Source organism: Rhinatrema bivittatum, chromosome 16 (genome assembly GCF_901001135.1).
Source record: "Rhinatrema bivittatum chromosome 16, aRhiBiv1.1, whole genome shotgun sequence".
In the NCBI taxonomy this organism is placed as follows: domain Eukaryota; kingdom Metazoa; phylum Chordata; class Amphibia; order Gymnophiona; family Rhinatrematidae; genus Rhinatrema; species Rhinatrema bivittatum.
The window spans coordinates 56,727,040-56,744,862 of NC_042630.1; the positions used below are offsets into that span (position 1 = coordinate 56,727,040).

Consider the following 17,823-nt stretch of genomic DNA (forward strand, 5'->3'; position numbering starts at 1 on the left):
GTGCATATGTCCCAGTGCTTGAAAAACGGGGTGGGGCGGGGCCAGTCTGGGGAGGGGGTGTGGCCAGAGGCCTCCGTAGGGCCTCTAGGCCAGGGGATCGCACACCAGCAGTTGGCCAGTGTGCACAACCTTCACCTGCCCAGAGGCAGGTGCAACTTGGAAAACAAAGGTTGGGGGGGTTATGTAGGACTGGGGGCTGGTTAGGTAGAGGAAGGGAGGGGAAGGTGGGGGGTGGAAGAAATGTTCCCTCCGAGGCTGCTCCGATTTCGGTGCAGCCTCGGAGGGAAGGTCAAGTATGCACCCCCTTGCGTGCACTGACCCCAGATTTTATAACATGTGCGCGGCTGCGTGCGCATGTTATAAAATGGGGCATAGATTTGTGCGTGCTGGGTTGCGCGCACAAATCTACGCCCGCGTGTAGGTATTAAATAATCTGCCTCATGTATACCTTATACTAATAATTTCCTTACCAAAGTTCTTTGCACATCTCTCCTTACATATTTTTCCAGGACAACATTGAATAGGATCAATTCTGGAGCCATAGGAAGTGAGATCCCAAATAAATGATCAATACATTTAAGGAGTTTACACTAATATTGAGAGATAACTGTACAATACCAAAAAGCATGAGACAATGAACTCTTTTCTTTGAGACATTTAGGGGCGGATTTTCAGAGCCCTGCTCGCGTAAATCCGCCCAAAACCGGGCGGATTTACGCGAGCAGGGCCCTGCGCGCCGGGAAGCCTATTTTACATAGGCCTCCCGGCGCGCGCAGAGCCCCGGGACTCGCGTAAGTCCCGGGGTTCTCGGAGGGGGGCGTGTCGGGGGCGTGTCGGGGGCGGGCCCGGTCGTCGCGGCGTTCCGGGGGCGTGTCGGCAGCGTTTTGGGGGCGGGTACGGGGGCGTGGCTACGGCCCGGGGGCATGGCCGCGCCCTCCGTACCCGCCCCCAGGTCGCGGCCCGGCGCACAGCAGGCCCGCTGGCGCGCGGGGATTTACGTCTCCCTCCGGGAGGCGTAAATCCCCCGACAAAGGTAAGGGGGGGGGTGTAGACAGGGCCGGGGGGGGGGGGTTAGGTAGGGGAAGGGAGGGTAAGGTGAGGGGAGGGCAAAGGAAAGTTCCCTCCGAGGCCGCTCCGATTTCGGAGCGGCCTTGGAGGGAACGGGGTAGGCTGCGCGGCTCGGCGCGCGCAGGCTATACAAAATCGATAGCCTTGCGCGCGCCGATCCAGGATTTTAGTGGATACGCGCGGCTCCGCGCGTATCTACTAAAATCCAGCGTACTTTTGCTTGAGTCTGATGCGCAAGCAAAAGTAGGCTGATCGCGCTTCTTTTAAAATCTACCCCTTAGAGCGTAAATCTGAGGGTGCTAGCTGCATCTTAATCACAGCAATTTGAGAAAAATATGCTCTAAGCAAAACTTTAAGCTGCATTTCCTGTAAGTTACTATTGGGTGTTATTACTTTGATCTCTTTATAACACAAAAGATATGAATTAGTAGAAAGCACAAATCCACCCTCCGAATTCCACTTGCGGCTCTAGGCATTGCCATTCTTTATAGAATAATAAAATAGATATTTTCTGTTTATCATAATGTAAAAAATCATCTATTTTATTCACTACATCCATAGTCAGCGCACTATGGGGGTCATTTTCCAAGGTGTTATCGCGGGAGATAAATTCGCAAATCGCGCTAACAGCCATTAACGTGATTTGCGAATGCAAATTCCTAATTTAATATTCAGGGGCGGAGTTGGGGCGGAGCATATGTAAAACGGGAAACAGGTATCGTGTGCCGCGAAACAGCCACAACAATGATATGCTTCATTCAGCTAGGAAGCAGAGGGCCAAAGAATGGGAGGCTCAAACTACTTCCTTAGCATTACCTGTTACGGGACCGAAGGACTCCCATGTGATCTGGGAAGCGATGCGATCGTGAGTTGGTTCGCAGCAGGGAGAGTGGGAGGAAGAGAGAACCGCCTTCCCACAGGAACTTCAAATAATGCTGTCCCCGAATGATCAGAGGCCTCCTACTAACCCCACCGAGGCACGCAATCTGAATCTCTCTGTCCTGTCGGAGCAATGAGGTGAACATTTAATGGTTGGTTTGGGATTTCCCATTGAGAGGGAAGGTGGAGAATTGCAGTATCCCTCTGAAGAGCAAGGCAAGGAAGGAGCCATGTTGGACAGCACAGCCATACCACACCTTGGAAGGGAAGAATTACCCTTTACTTTTTCACCTAGAAAAGAAATACTGAAACCTGAAGTTGTTTCCTTAGATATAATTTGGGACACCATACAGAATGTTAATGACAATCTTTTTCAACAGCTAAATCCTTTGGTTTCCTATATTAACCATATGGATTCTCGCATAATGATTATTGAAAAAGAAGTGATAGGAAATAGAAACAAGGTTATATCTTTGGAGGGAAAATTTAAAAAATCATTGGGAGTTCAACAAAATATCATTAAAGAAAATCAACTTTTATTAAATCGAATGGAGCACTTAGAGAACCAAATAAAAGGGAACAATCTTAGATTTATTAATTTTCCGAAGGACCCGTTGGCTACTCCTTATGACATGTGGACAAAATATTTATCGCCAGCCGTCCATTGCTCCTACTATGTGACAGGGGCCGACCAATGGCACCGGTAGCCCCAGTGACATAGTAAGGGCAAAGGCTATTGGCACCATTTTGAATACCGGTAGCTGACAGCCTGAGTGCAGGAGATCGCTCCCCGACACGCCCTCCAAGCGAAGCCCCGGGACTTGCGCGCGTCCGGGGCTTGCGCGCACCGCTGAGCCTATTCAACATAGGCTCGGCGCATGCAGGGGGAGGTTGGTGAAGGTTTTTGGGGGGTACGCGCGTATCTTACGCGCAGACCCCTTTGAAAATCTGCCCCTTAGTGTAGCTGGGTTTGGATAAGTTCTTGGAGGAAAAGTCCATTAACTGCTATTAATTAAGATGACTTAGAGAATAGCCACTGCTATTGCTGGCATCAGTAGCATAGGATTGACTTAAGGTTTGGCTACTTGCCAGGAATTTGTAGCCTGGATTGGCCACTGTTGGAAATAGGATACTGGGCTTGATGGACACTTGGTCTGACAATGTATGGCAATTTCTTATGGTCTTATGTTGGTCAGATGGAGGGGAAAGGCCTCATAAACTAGGATACATACTTCTCTACTCAGAGTTACAGAAGGAGTTATACACCTGCCCCACACATTTGCAGAGGAGTTTCACATGCTTTGTTTGCATTGAGTTTCCTGTAATATTGTGACCATTTCTCATTTTGTTTTCCAAAAATTCACAATTATTTTCCATTTAAATGAGGTTTTGAATCCCTTTACATTTAAGGAAGGATCGTTAGCTGTCCCAGTATCCATTTTTATTCACAAACACCATGTGGACCCATCATGTAGTGATGTGCCATCTTAGGTTTATAGCATTTAACCCCAAACCACCCCAAAATAATAAAAGGTCAGCACTGTGTGCATCTTGTTCAGCCTAAAGGAAGTGCAGGGGATTATCCATAGCCATCTCACCACCTTTCCCTGCCCTACACCTCCCACATCACCTTCCTTTCCCCAGCCCCCCTCCCCCTCCTCCCTCATGCATTTGGGTGAATGAATCCCTGTGACCTTGCACCATCCACTTGAAAACCTACAAAGAATCCCCAACAACAATGTCCCTCATTGCAAATTGGATTCCTCCACTCTCCCCCCACTATAAAACTCACATCTCTAACACATCTCCCCCTCTCGCTAAGCCAAATGTCCATGACCCCAACTGAGTTGTAGCTTAATCCCTGAAGTGGTATAAGTGACAGGGAAAATGAATGGCCAGAGAAACCTGACACACCCTTTCCCAGCCCTCCACATTTTTTAACTACTGAACCTTGTGTATTAGATTGTGGCAGCCTCCCCCCCCCCCCCCCTCTCCAATGCTAATGACTCTGAGCACATAACTAAACCCCTCCATTCATTCAGTATACAGTATAAAGAGAGCATGATAAGAGAAAAGGATATAGAGCATGGGAACAGCTCATTCAGCTCCAGATTCCTGCATCTCAAGCTGCTGCACAAATTGCATGACTACTTTTGCATCATTGAATATCAAATGTGTGCTATTCTGATAGAACCCAAGCCTTGCCAGATATAACAATGTGCACATTAAACCATGTTCTGGCATTTCTACGATGTGCAAATTGTTGTTACACCTCAGGTTTTCGATGCCATCAGACTTATTGCAAGTGAATTTATGGGTCTATTCCAAAATGTCCAAGCACTGAGTAGTTTGAATGAGAGACATTTCCATTCCCTCAATCAAGTTATTGACCAGTGCTATCATCTTTCCGACTGTGGAAACTAATTGCCAATCTCAGTCCATTACATTCTCATGTTTGGTGTCAAGGCTCAAGTGGATTTTTTGACTAGTTGACACAACAGTGCTCACATAGAGGTAGATTTTATACCCTGGCTTGCATACATGGATGCCCAATTTTATAACATGCGTGCCCCGGTGTGCACATGTTATAAAATCGGGAGTTGGCGAGTGCAAGGGGGTGCACATAAGTGCAACTTGCATGTTCTGATGCCCGCGGCCTTCCCTATTCCCTCCCAGGCCACTCCAATTTCTAAATTATCTTGATTAATAGCAGGTAATAGACTTCTCCTCCAAGAACTTATCGAAAATGTTTTAAACTCAGTTAGACTAACTTCACTAACCACATCCCCTGGCAACAAATTCCAGAGTAATTGTGCATTGAATGAAAAAGGGATTCAAATAGCACAAGTACTTTCCTCCTGTGGAAAATCAAAGATAAATTAACTGTAAAGTAAAATTGCTTTGATTAAATTAGAAAGCACTTCTCATATTTTGAGGGGATATAAACACAAAAGTCATTTAGAAGAAATCCTTTGTCATTTAGGTTTCTTAGAATACTGTTTTCCAATTAAATTCTCCCTTGTATTTAGGTCAGGCCTGAGCAGAATAATGTAGCACTTGGGGAAGAAGATACAGCCCAGCAGTCCAGCACTGGAAGCCAGAATGGCAAAGATTTCCACAGCCACCATGTATTTGCCTTTGGTGCTCAGGTATGCTGGGATGAAGGAGACCCAAACACTGCAGAACACCAGCATGCTGAACGAGATGAACTGGGCCTCATTGAAAGTGTCAGGCAACTTCCTTGCCAGAAAAGCCGCAATGAAGCTTAACAGAGCCAAGCAGCCAATGTACCCGATCACACTATAAAATGCAATGGTGGAGCCCTCGTTACACTGTAGGATCATCTTCCCAGGCTCAGACTGTGTGTCATAGTCTGGGAATGGGGGAGAGATGAGCAGCCATGCAATGCATATCACAACTTGAACCAAGCAGCATAGAAGGATTAGAGAGATGGAGATTCTCGTCCCTGCCCACTTCCTTAGCTTGCTGCTGGGCTTGGTGGCATTGAAGGCAATGACAACAGTGAGGGTTTTTGCTAGAACAGAAGAAACTGCAATTGTAAAAATGATCCCAAAAGCAACTTGCCGGAGCAGACAGGTCACATTTCCAGGACATCCAATGAATACCAAGGAACAGAGGAAGGATAGCATGAGGGAGATCAGGAGGCTGTAGCTGAGATCCCGGTTATTGGCTTTCACTACGGGTGAGTCCTTGTATATAATAAAAATTGCCAGTATTACATCAGTGATGATGGCGAAGAGAAAAGCAGTGGAAGCCAAAACTGCACCTAAGAGCTCCTCAAAGGATAGGAAGACCATGACTCTTGGGATGCACCCATCCTTCCGCTCATTGGGCCATTGATCAGCAGGACACTTCATGCAGTTCTCTGCATCTACAGAAAACAAAATATCTTGTTTTTATACATGTTATTGCAGAAACTCGGAGTGCTTAAGAAAAGGGAAACATGAGCAATGATTTTCAACATTATGTCCAAATGGAAATTAAAGAAATATTGAAACATGAAGAATATAGTTTATAGATCTATCTACCATCAAATTCTTTCCATCAGTCTCTCTGTTTATTTATTTATTTATGCTTTCACTGCATAACATATCCTGTATTTTGGTAGAGTTATGCTTTAAATAATTTCCCATATATTATCCTTTGCAAATTGTTTTCCTAATTCAGAAACATTGCATTACACTTAAGAAAAAAAGAGACATTATACAATAATAAACAATCACTCTATTTTAACTAGAAATCCATGGATGTATCTAGTATATGATGCTTGCTATTGAGTTTGTATGTATATTTGAAGTGCACATCTGTATTTGTTTGGATTGGGAAGGGTTATTTCATATTAGGGATGTGAATCGTTTTTCAATGATTAAAATTATCGTCCGATAATGTTAATATCGTCTTAAATCGTTATAGAACACAATACAATAGAAATTCTAACGATTTATCGTTAAAAATCGTTAAATCGTGTTAGTGCGCACTAACGGGAGTTAGTGCGCACTAACTCCAAGTTAGTGCGCACTAACTGAAAATGATACAAATTGACACTTTCCAGGTCACTGAAGGTCAGTTAGGAATGAATATGTGTTCCTATTGGCTGGCTGCCCTCTTATCTATTGATGTTACCAAGGTTACCACTGAGGTGATGGTTGGGGGGATGGGAAATGGAACTGGAAACTCACAAACACCAACAGAAAATGAAACAAAGTGTTCACACTTCCCAGGTCAGTAAAGGTCACTTAGGAATGAATATGTATTCCTATTGGCTGGCTGTGCTCTTAACTATTGATGTTACCAAGGTTCCACTGAGGTAATGGTTGGGGGGATGTGAAATGGAAACAGTTGGAAGCTTGACAAAAAAAGTAACGTGATGATCATCACTCATGTACTAGAACTTGTTTGTTTATTATTTTTGTTAGCAGGCATGTGAAATGCTAGTGCATGTTGCATTTGCAATCACTGTGCATTTTAGAAAGGTGGTCCTGGCTGGAACTACACAGTTCAAATATAGTGGTAATTGATTGTTGGTAAGTGTACTTTTTAAGTAGCCACACTGGCCACCAGATCACGGATCATGGAGAGCTGCATCCCTGCTCCCAGCCAGTCTGGGGCTGCCTGTCCCAGTCATCCATGGAGGGCTGCAGCCCTGCTCCCAGCCAGTCTGGGGCTGCCTGTCCCTGTAATCCATGCAGCGCTGCATCCCTGCTCCCAGCCAGTCTGGGGCTGCCTGTCCCAGTAATCCATGCAGAGCTGCTTCCCTGCTCCCATCCAGTCTGGGGCTGCCTATCCCAGTCATCCATGCAGAGCTGTATCCCTGCTCCCAGACAGTCTGGGGCTGTCTGTCCCTGTAATCCATGCAGAGCTGCATCCCTGCTCCCAGCCAGTCTGGGGCTGCCTGTCCCAGTAATCCATGCAGAGCTGTATCCCTGCTCCCAGCCAGTCTGGGGCTGTCTGTCCCTGTAATCCATGCAGAGCTGCATCCCTGCTCCCAGCCAGTCTGGGGCTGCCTATCCCAGTAATCCATGCAGAGCTGCATCCCTGCTCCCAGCCAGTCTGGGGCTGCCTGTCCCAGTAATCCATGCAGAGCTGCATCCCTGCTCCCAGCCAGTCTGGGGCTGCCTGTCCCTGTAATCCATGTAGAGCTGCATCCCTACTCCCAGCCAGTCTGGGGCTGCCTGTCCCAGTAATCCATGCAGAGCTGCTTCCCTGCTCCCATCGAGTCTGGGGCTGCCTGTCCCAGTCATCCATGCAGAGCTGCATCCCTGCTCCCAGCCAGTCTGGGGCTGCCTGTCCCAGTAATCCATGCAGAGCTGCATCCCTGCTCCCAGCCAGTCTGGGGCTGCCTGTCCCAGTAATCCATGCAGAGCTGCATCCCTGCTCCCAGCCAGTCTGGGGCTGCCTGTCCCTGTAATCCATGTAGAGCTGCATCCCTACTCCCAGCCAGTCTGCGGCTGCCTGTCCCAGTAATCCATGCAGAGCTGCTTCCCTGCTCCCATCCAGTCTGGGGCTGCCTGTCCCAGTCATCCATGCAGAGCTGTATCCCTGCTCCCAGCCAGTCTGGGGCTGTCTGTCCCTGTAATCCATGCAGAGCTGCATCCCTGCTCCCAGCCAGTCTGGGGCTGCCTGTCCCAGTAATCCATGCAGAGCTGCATCCCTGCTCCCAGCCAGTCTGGGGCTGCCTGTCCCTGTAATCCATGCAGAGCTGCATCCCTGCTCCCAGCCAGTCTGGGGCTGCCTGTCCCAGTAATCCATGCAGAGCTGCATCCCTGCTCCCAGGCAGTCTGGGGCTGCCTGTCCCAGTAATCCATGCAGAGCTGCATCCCTGCTCCCAGGCAGTCTGGGGCTGCCTGTCCCTGTAATCCATGCAGAGCTGCTTCCCTGCTCCCATCCAGTCTGGGGCTGCCTGTCCCAGTCATCCATGCAGAGCTGCATCCCTGCTCCCAGCCAGTCTGGGGCTGCCTGTCCCAGTAATCCATGCAGAGCTGCATCCCTACTCCCAGCCAGTCTGGGGCTGCCTGTCCCTGTAATCCATGCAGAGCTGCTTCCCTGCTCCCATCCAGTCTGGGGCTGCCTGTCCCAGTCATCCATGCAGAGCTGTATCCCTGCTCCCAGCCAGTCTGGGGCTGCCTGTCCCAGTAATCCATGCAGAGCTGCTTCCCTGCTCCCATCCAGTCTGGGACTGCCTGTCCCAGTCTTCCATGGAGAGCTGCATCCCTACTCCCAGCCAGTCTGGGGCTGCCTGTCCCAGTAATCCATGGAGAGCTGCATCCCTACTCCCAGCCAGTCTGGGGCTGCCTGTCCCAGTAATCCATGCAGAGCTGCATCCCTACTCCCAGCCAGTCTGGGGCTGCCTGTCCCAGTAATCCATGGAGAGCTGCATCCCTACTCCCATCCAGTCTGGGGCTGCCTGTCCCAGTCATCCATGCAGAGCTGCATCCCTGCTTCCAGCCAGTCTGGGGCTGCCTGTCCCAGTAATCCATGCAGAGCTGCATCCCTGCTCCCAGCCAGTCTGGAGATCACAACACTCCTGGTATTAATAGGGATAGGGCACTGTGTGCAGGAAGATCACAACACCCCTGGTGTCAGGGTTAGAGCACTGTGTGCAGGAAGATCACAACATCCCTGGTGTCAGGGTTAGGGCACTGTGTGCAGGACGATCACAACACTCCTGGTATTAATAGGGATAGGGCACTGTGTGCATGAAGATCACAACACCCCTGGTGCCAGGGTTAGGGCACTGTGTGCAGGAAGATCACAACACTCCTGGTATTGATAGGGATAGGGCACTGTGTGCAGGAAGATCACAACACCCCTGGTGCCAGGGTTAGGGCACTGTGTGCAGGAAGATCACAACACTCCTGGTATTAATAGGGATAGGGCACTGTGTGCAGGAAGATCAAAACACTGCTGGTATTAATAGGGATAGGGCACTGTGTGTACATGAAGATCACAACACCCCTGGTGCCATGGTTAGGGCACTGTGTGCAGGAAGATCACTCCTGGTATTGATAGGGATAGGGCACTGTGTGCAGGAAGATCACAACACCTCTGGTGCCAGGGTTAGGGCACTGTGTGCAGGAAGATCACAACACTCCTGGTATTAATAGGGATAGGGCACTGTGTGCATGAAGATCACAGCACCCCTGGTGCCAGGGTTAGGGCACTGTGTGCAGGAAGATCACAACACTCCTGGTATTGATAGGGATAGGGCACTGTGTGCAGGAAGATCACAACACCCCTGGTGCCAGGGTTAGGGCACTGTGTGCAGGAAGATCACAACACTCCTGATATTAATAGGGATAGGGCACTGTGTGCAGGAAGATCAAAACACTGCTGGTATTAATAGGGATAGGGCACTGTGGGGTAGATTTTAAGAGGAGCGTGAATAGCCTACTTTTGTTTGCGCTCCAGGCGCAAACAAAAGTACGCTGGATTTTAGTAGATACGCGCGGAGCCGCACGTATCTGCTAAAAACCTGGATCGGCGCGCGCAAGGCTATGGATTTTGTATAGCCGGTGCGCGCCGAGCCGCGCAGCCTACCCCCGTTCCCTCCTAGGCCGCTCCGAAATCGGAGCGGCCTAGGAGGGAACTTTCCTTTGCCCTCCCCTCACCTTCCCCTCCCTTCCCCTACCTAACCCACCTGCCCGGCCCTGTCTAAACCCCCATCCTACCTTTGCAGGATGGGGGATTTACGCCTCCCTCCGGGAGGCGTAAATCCCCGCGCGCGAGCGGGCCTCCTGCGCGCCGGGCCGCGACCTGGGGGCGGGTACGGAGGGCGTGGCAACGCCCCCGGACCGCCCCGGACAGTAGCCACGCCCCCGTACCCGCCCCAAAAACGCTGCCGACACGCCCACGAATACCCGCGCGGTCCGGGCCCGCCCCCCGACACGCCCCCTCAGAAAACCCCGGGACTTACGCGAGTCCCGGGGTTCTGCGCGCGCCGGTGAGCCTATGTAAAATAGGCTCACCGGCGCGCAGGGCCCTGCTCGCCTAAATCCGCCCAAAATCGGGCGGATTTAGGCGAGCAGGCCTTTTAAAATCCGCCCCTGTGTGTACATGAAGATCACAACACCCCTGGTGCCAGAGTTAGGGCACTGTGTGCAGGAAGATCACAACACTCCTGGTATTGATAGGGATAGGGCACTGTGTGCAGGAAGATCACAACACCCCTGGTGCCAGGGTTAGGGCACTGTGTGCAGGAAGATCACAACACTCCTGGTATCAGGGTTAGGGCACTGTGTGCAGGAAGATCACAACACTCTTGGTATTAATAGGGATAGGGCACTGTGTGCAGGAAGATCACAACACCCCTGGTGCCAGGGTTAGGGCACTGTGTGCAGGAAGATCACAACACCCCTGGTGCCAGGGTTAGGGCACTTTGTGCAGGAAAATCACAACACTCCTGGTATTAATAGGGATAGGGCACTGTGTGTACATGGAGATCACAACAACCCTGGTGCCAGGGTTAGGGCACTGTGTGCAGGAAGATCACAACACCCCTGGTATCAGGGTTAGGGCACAAGTTCTAGTCACATTGACTGATCACATTACTTTTTTTGTCAAGCTACCAACTGTTTCCATTTCCCATCCCCCATATACTGTCAGTGGGAACCTAGGTAACATGAATAAATAAGAGGGCAGCCAATAGGAATCCATATTCATTCCTAAACTGACCTTAACTGACCTGAAAAGTGTCAAATTGTATCAATTTCTGTTAGTGCGCACTAACTCCCGTTAGTGCGCACTAATCGGAAAAAACAATTTTTAACGATTTTTCAACGAAATAATCGTGCCAAACACGATTTTCTTCCCCTGCCACACGATTTCAATCGTTAATACGATATGGCACACGATTCACATCCCTATTCCATATATATGATATGATAGACCGTATTTTCTCTACCTGTTGTGTTGGAAAATTCTCCTTCAGAGCAAGGGATGCAGTCAAAGCAGCAGACCGGCTTCAATCTCTGAAGAACTTTTCTGTATCCAGGAACACAACTCTCAGAGCACACAGAGTGTGGAGTCTGAGGACAGAAAAGGGAGAGAATTATATTATATTCATATTCCATCTGTAGCATTTGGCTCTTTTTCTGAGGGACTATGGGCCAGATCTAATGAGGATTTTTTCCCAGTTTAAATCTATGGAAAAATATCTTAGTAAATGAAGCCCTGTATTCTTATTGCTCTTATTCTTATTTGGGAACTGATGTTAAAAGCCATTTATGAAAACAAAACAGGAGTTTTGTGTGTATAAATGGCTGTTTTAAAAATTATCCAGCTCAGTACATATAAATATTCACATTCAATAGTGTTATGTATACTTTTATGCAAACTAAGGACAGGCATTAAAGATTTCAATTATAACGTATGCAGGCCTGATCATAAAAACATAAAAATATAAGAAATTGCCATGCTAGGTCAGACCAAGGGACAATCAAACCCAGCATCCTGTATCCAACAGAGTCCAAACCAGGCTACAAGAACCTGGCAATTACCCAAACACTAAGAAGATCCCAAGCTACTGATGCAATTAATAGCAGTGGCTATTCCCTAAGGGGCGGATTTTAAAACAATACACGCGCCGGTACTTTTGTTCGCGCCACCGGCGCGAACAAAAGTACATCAGATTTTATAAGAGACGCACGTAGCCGTGCGTATCTTATAAAATCCGGGGTCGGCGCGCACAAGGGGGTGCACATTTGTGCAACCTGCGCGCGCCGAGCCCAGCGCAGCCTGCCTGTTCCCTCCGAGGCCACTCCGATTTCGGAGCGGCCTCAGAGGGAACTTTTCTTCGCCCTCCCCCCACCTTCCCCTCCCTTCCCCTACCTAACCCACTCCCCCGGCCCTATCTAACCCCCCCCCCCCTTACCTTTGTCGGCAAAGTTACGCCTGCTGAAAGCAGGCGTAACTTTGCACGCGTCGCCAGCAGCCCCACTCGTCCTCAGGTCCCGGAGGCGTGTTCCGGAGGCCTCGACCACGCCCCCAGGCTGGCACCACGCCCCCGGGCCAGCCCCCGAAATGCCGCATCGTTTCGGGAACGCCCCGTACACGCCCCCTCCCTCCCCGTTTCGAAAGCCCCGGGACTTACGCGCGTCCCGGGGCTTTACGCGCACTGGCGGCCTATGCAAAATAGGTGCGCCGGCGCACAGGGGTTTTAAAATCCACCCCTAAGTCAACTTGATTAATAGCAGTTAATACATTTCTCCAAGAACTTACCCAAACCTTTTTTAATCCCAGCTACACTAACTGCATTAACCTCATCCTCTGGTAACAAATTCCAGAGCTTAACTGTACATTGAATGAAAAATAATTTTCTGCGATTAGTCTTAAATGTGCTACTTGCTAACTTCCTGGAGTGTCCCCTAGTCCTTCTATTTATTTATTTATTTTAAATCTTGTCTATACCGTCGTTTGGTGGGGACCGTCACAACGGTTTACATCTGAAAGTGTAAATAACCAATTCAAATCTACGTGTTCTAGATGTCTCATCAATTTAAAGACCTCTATCATGTCCGCCCTCAGCCATTTCTTCTCCAAGCAGAACAGCTCTAACCTTTTAGCCTTTCCTCATAGGGGACCTGATCCATCCCCTTTATAATTTTGGTTGTCCTACTCTGTACCTTCTCCACTGCAACTATATCTTTTTTGAGATGTGATGACTTTAACTGTACACAGTTCTCAAGCTGCTGTCTCACCATGGAGCGATACAGAGGCATTATGACATTTTCTGTTTTATTCACCATTCCTTTCCTATTAATTTCTAATATTCTGTTTGTTTTTTTGACTGCTGCAGCACACTGAGCCAACAATTTCAATGTATTATCCACTATGATACCGAGATCTTTTTCCTGGGTGGTAGCTCCTAACATGGAACCTAATGTCATGTAACTACTAGGGGTGTGCATTCGTTTTGAACTTAAATGGAAAACGCAACTTTTTTTTTTTTTTAACTTAAAAAAAAGATGAGGCGTAAACGATCGGATTTCCAACTGATTCAACATAGCTATGTTGAATACGTTGGAAATCGCGATTGTTGATCTAAATAAAAATTTAAACCCCTCACCCTCCTTAATCCCCCCCCCCCCCCCAAGACTTACCAAAACTCCCCATGCTGGCCAAAAGTTCCATGAGGGTCCGGGAGCGGAACCGCGGGGAATCACGTGACGCCGCGTCACTCCGACGTGGCGCCGACGTCACGTGATTCCCCTCGGGTTCGCTCCCGGACCCCTCGTTGGGCCCAAATGGCACTTTTGGCCAGCTTGGGGGGGGCCTCCTGACCCCCCAAGCTGGCCAAAAGTGCCTTTTGGGCCCAACGAGAGGTCCGGGAGCGGAACCGCGGGGAATCACGTGACGCGGCGTCACTCCGACGTGACGCCGACGTCACGTGCTCCTTGCAAAGGAGTTCAGGAATGGTGTCCTGACCCCGCTGGACAACCAGGGAGTTTTGGTAAGTCTTGGGGGGGGGATTAAGGCGGGTGAGGGGTTTAAATTTTTATTTGAACATATGGACATAGACTCAACTTATGGAATTCTCCATAAGTCCATATTGACCGCAAATGGGACCCCCATTCGACTTATGGACTTATGAACATAAACATTTGCTCTGCACATCCCTAGTAACTACTGCATGTTTTTTTCCCCTATATGCAACACCTTACACTTGTCTACATTAAATTTTATCTGATATTTGGATGCGTAATCTTCTAGTCTCACAAGGTCCTGCTGCAATTTATCACAATCCACTTGTGATTTACCTACTCTGAATAATTTTGTATCATCTGAAAATTTGATAACCTCACTCATTGTATTCCTTTCCAGATCATTTATAAATATATTGAAAAGCAAGTATAGATCCCTCAGTCACACCACTGTTTACCCTTTTCCACTGCAAAAATTGACCTTTTAATCCTACTCTCTGTTTCCAGTCTTTTAACGATTTTGTAATGCATGAAAGGACTTCACCTCTTATCCCGTGATTTTTTACTGTTCTTAGATGCTTCTCATGAGGGACTTTGTCAAACACCTTCTGAAAATCCTATACTACATCTACCAGTTCATCTTTATCCACATGTTTATTAACCCCTTCAAGAAAATGAAGCAGATTTGTGAGGCAAGACTTCCCTTAGGTAAATCCATGTTGACTGTGTTCCATTAAACCATGTCTTTCTATATGCTCTGTTATTTTGATCTTTAGAATAGTTTTCACTATTTTTCCCAGCACTGAAGTCAGGCTCACTGGTTTATAGTTTCCTGGATCACCCCTGGAACCCTTTTTAAATATTGGGATTGGCCACCCTCCAGCCTTCAGGTACAATGGATGATTTTAATGATTGGTTACAAATTTTAACTAATAGATCTGAAATTTAATTTTTGATCACCTGTACAACTTGCTTCTTATGTGTAAGTTTTTGTTCATACCAGAGCACTTACATGTGAATTTAAATCAAAATTTGGTGCATACGTTGTCTTAGAGAATTTGAAGTAAATTCTATGTAAAAAGTATGTATGTGCAGAAGAAACAATTTGTTTCAGTTTATTTATTCATTTCATAGAGACCTCATTTCATAAGTTTCAAAAAAAAAAAGTTTATTTGTTTTTTCATTTATCATGAACATTGTAGTCTATTTTAGGCTCCAGAATTGGGGTTTTCTCATCAATTTTCATGAAGCAAGAAGTTAGAAGGAGGAAAGAACTCCAAGATACCTATTATGGCATAGTGACAACAAAAGTGGCATGAATAGACGAAGACTCCAAAAAAAAAGGCAACAGCAATAGCAGGAGTTCTCCAAGGTTCGTCCAGTTTTGGAGTTAAGCATATTTTGTGTTAACTTTAAAAACTGAAATAAATAAAATAAAAACAAAAAAAGCAAAGAAGCAAAAAGAGGGGAAATAACACTTCAAGGCTGCAAAAGAGGTCACCAATAAGTGGCATGAACCCTTGGAAGCAGCATGAGAGGCAAAGTGATGCCAAAAGTGGCATCATTATTACCACGAAGATGGAAGAAACAGATAAGGTTACAGAAAAAAAAAAAGACAAGGCACTGATAAATGGGTGAAGTAGCATGTAGAGTAGTATCAACATGAAAGCAACATGAGTGTTACAAAACTGCACCCAAGTGTGGCAGGAATACCTCAAGGTGTAAAGTCCAGGGGAAGGAAGCAAGGCAAAGGATCAGAACTCCAAGGTGTAAAGTCTTGGAATGTTAGCAAATAGACCACCAAGTTTAGCAAGAGGGGTATAGCATCAAGGCAGATAGATATGGAGATATCAGTCATTCACATGTCAATTTTAACAGAAGAAAATGGTAAATATTTTCATGATATATGTTTTTATTGCATTCCCTACATAAACTTGATGTAACTGCTTGATGACATTATGGATTTCTTCTGAAATTTACTTTCCAATTAAAACTGTCACAATATGTAGTCACAATATGAAATTTGTTTCTCCTCAGAAAGGCTTTCCTAGTACTTGTGGTTTTGTTTTAATAACACAATTCTCATATTCTATAGCTTAACTCCTGCTCTTACATTTCTTAAATTTCTGGTTTGCATGAGTTCTAACACTACTGAATCTTTTACCACAGTCTGAACTTCAAATGGTTTCTCCTCAGCATCTTTCCTCTTGTGCTTGTGTTTCTTCTGTCTAACCAATATTTTTTTGTGTGGAAAAAAGACCCCATTAAAACCAAACAAACCACCAGTGTAAGAGAAATAGACTGGGATTTTAGAGGGGTAGAAGAAAACAAAGAACACAAAAGCAGGTTCAGAGGAATGAGAAACTTATTTATATTTTTCTTTTTTCACATTTATGTCATGAGGAAAAAACACTCCAATATAAAACAAAAAGAAAGTTTGAGTGAAAAGAATACTGAAGGTTTTTAATAGAGTGCACTGATATCAGTGGCATGAAATCATGAATGGTGAAATGGCACTTTATTGCATGCAAAAAGTGCCTTTAATGCATGTGAAAATGCCTTTAATGTATGTGATAGCACCATATTGTTTGGTGTGATGTAAATCTGAAAAATGGGTGGAGTTAGGGGCAAATTTTGGTAGCTTATCTAGGGGAGAGAGAGAGACTAAGAGAGAGAGAAACTAACCTAGCCATGATATCCTCTCCCTAGATAGGTATTTGTATCCCTATGGGAAGCCCACCTAGTAACTCGAGGTGGGGTTTAGGTATTAGTGTAGGGGTTAGGGGTCAGTTTGATGTTCAAAGTGAGATGTACAAACTGAACAGTGCTCTCTAGTAAAGATTTGATGATCCTTGGAGTGAGGACACTCACCCAAAGATGAGATATGAGCAATGTTCTCTCAACCTAGCTTGATATTACCAGGTAGAGAGTCCATCAAGCTAGGTTGAGAGAACATTGCACAAATCTCATCTTTGGGTGCGTTTCCTCACTCCGAAGATCATCAGATCTTCACTAGAGAGCACTGTTCTGTTTGTACATCTGACATTGAATGTCAAACTGGCCCCTAACCCCTACAATAATACCTAAACCTCACCTCGAGTAACTAGGTGGGCCTCCCATAGGGATATAAATACCTTTCTAGTGTGAGGGCATTATGGCTAAGTTAGTCTCTCTTTCTCTCTCTCTCATACCAGATTATAGCACTTATCTGGAAGCTTCATCACAAGTTGCATAGGTATTACTGCAAATTGTGATAAAGTGCCTATTACCATAAAACACACCCCTTTTTCTAGCACAGGCAATATTTAGTGCATTTTGATAAATCCAAACCTTAGTGTGCGATCAATATCCTACAGCATAATCAATGGAATATGAAGCAGAAAAGGTGGCAGGTAAACCCCTATGGCACAGATAAAAGGACAAAACAGCAGAAAGAGTCACATCATCACACCAAAAAATCATGAGAAATGCAAACTAATCCCCCAGAGTGACAAAAAGTCCCCAAGGTGTAGAGTTTGGAGTATGGCAGCAAAGGAAAGGGGCAAATCATACCGCTAGGTATAAAGTTTGGGTATGGCAGCAAGTCTGACCCCAAAGATGCAGCATGAAAAGTACTGCAGCAGGGCAAAATGACATGGAAGATGTCTCTTGTTTGCCAGGTTTAGTTCAAGATAAAGGTCTGTTGTCGGTATAATTTCTGTGACTGAAAATCCAGAAACTGATATTTGTATGGTATGGTATATATAATAATCATAGTGAGAAAAACCACACAACTTCGGAAACTTTTTTATAGTGCTTAAAAAAGTGGGGAAGTCCTCATATACAAAAGACAGCTGCTGCTTTTTGTGTCCTTTTTTTTAGCAAAGACCAGCATTCATTTATTATGGTGAAATCATACATTCATCCATCACCAAAGTGATTATGCACCCTTTCAATA

At 46.5% G+C, this 17,823-nt stretch overlaps 1 protein-coding gene across 1 annotated transcript in view; it reads right to left on the minus strand.

Moving 5' to 3' along the window:
* Nucleotides 1–4,922: 4,922 nt before the first annotated feature.
* Nucleotides 4,923–17,823, minus strand: part of LOC115077713 (vomeronasal type-2 receptor 26-like) — a 133,110-nt gene continuing 120,209 nt past the window's right edge. The window contains exons 4-5 of the mRNA XM_029580000.1: nucleotides 11,369–11,492; nucleotides 4,923–5,839 (exon numbers count right to left, since the gene is read on the minus strand). Of these exons, the coding sequence (XP_029435860.1) occupies nucleotides 4,923–5,839; nucleotides 11,369–11,492 (1,041 nt within the window). The remainder of the gene's footprint in view (nucleotides 5,840–11,368; nucleotides 11,493–17,823) is intronic.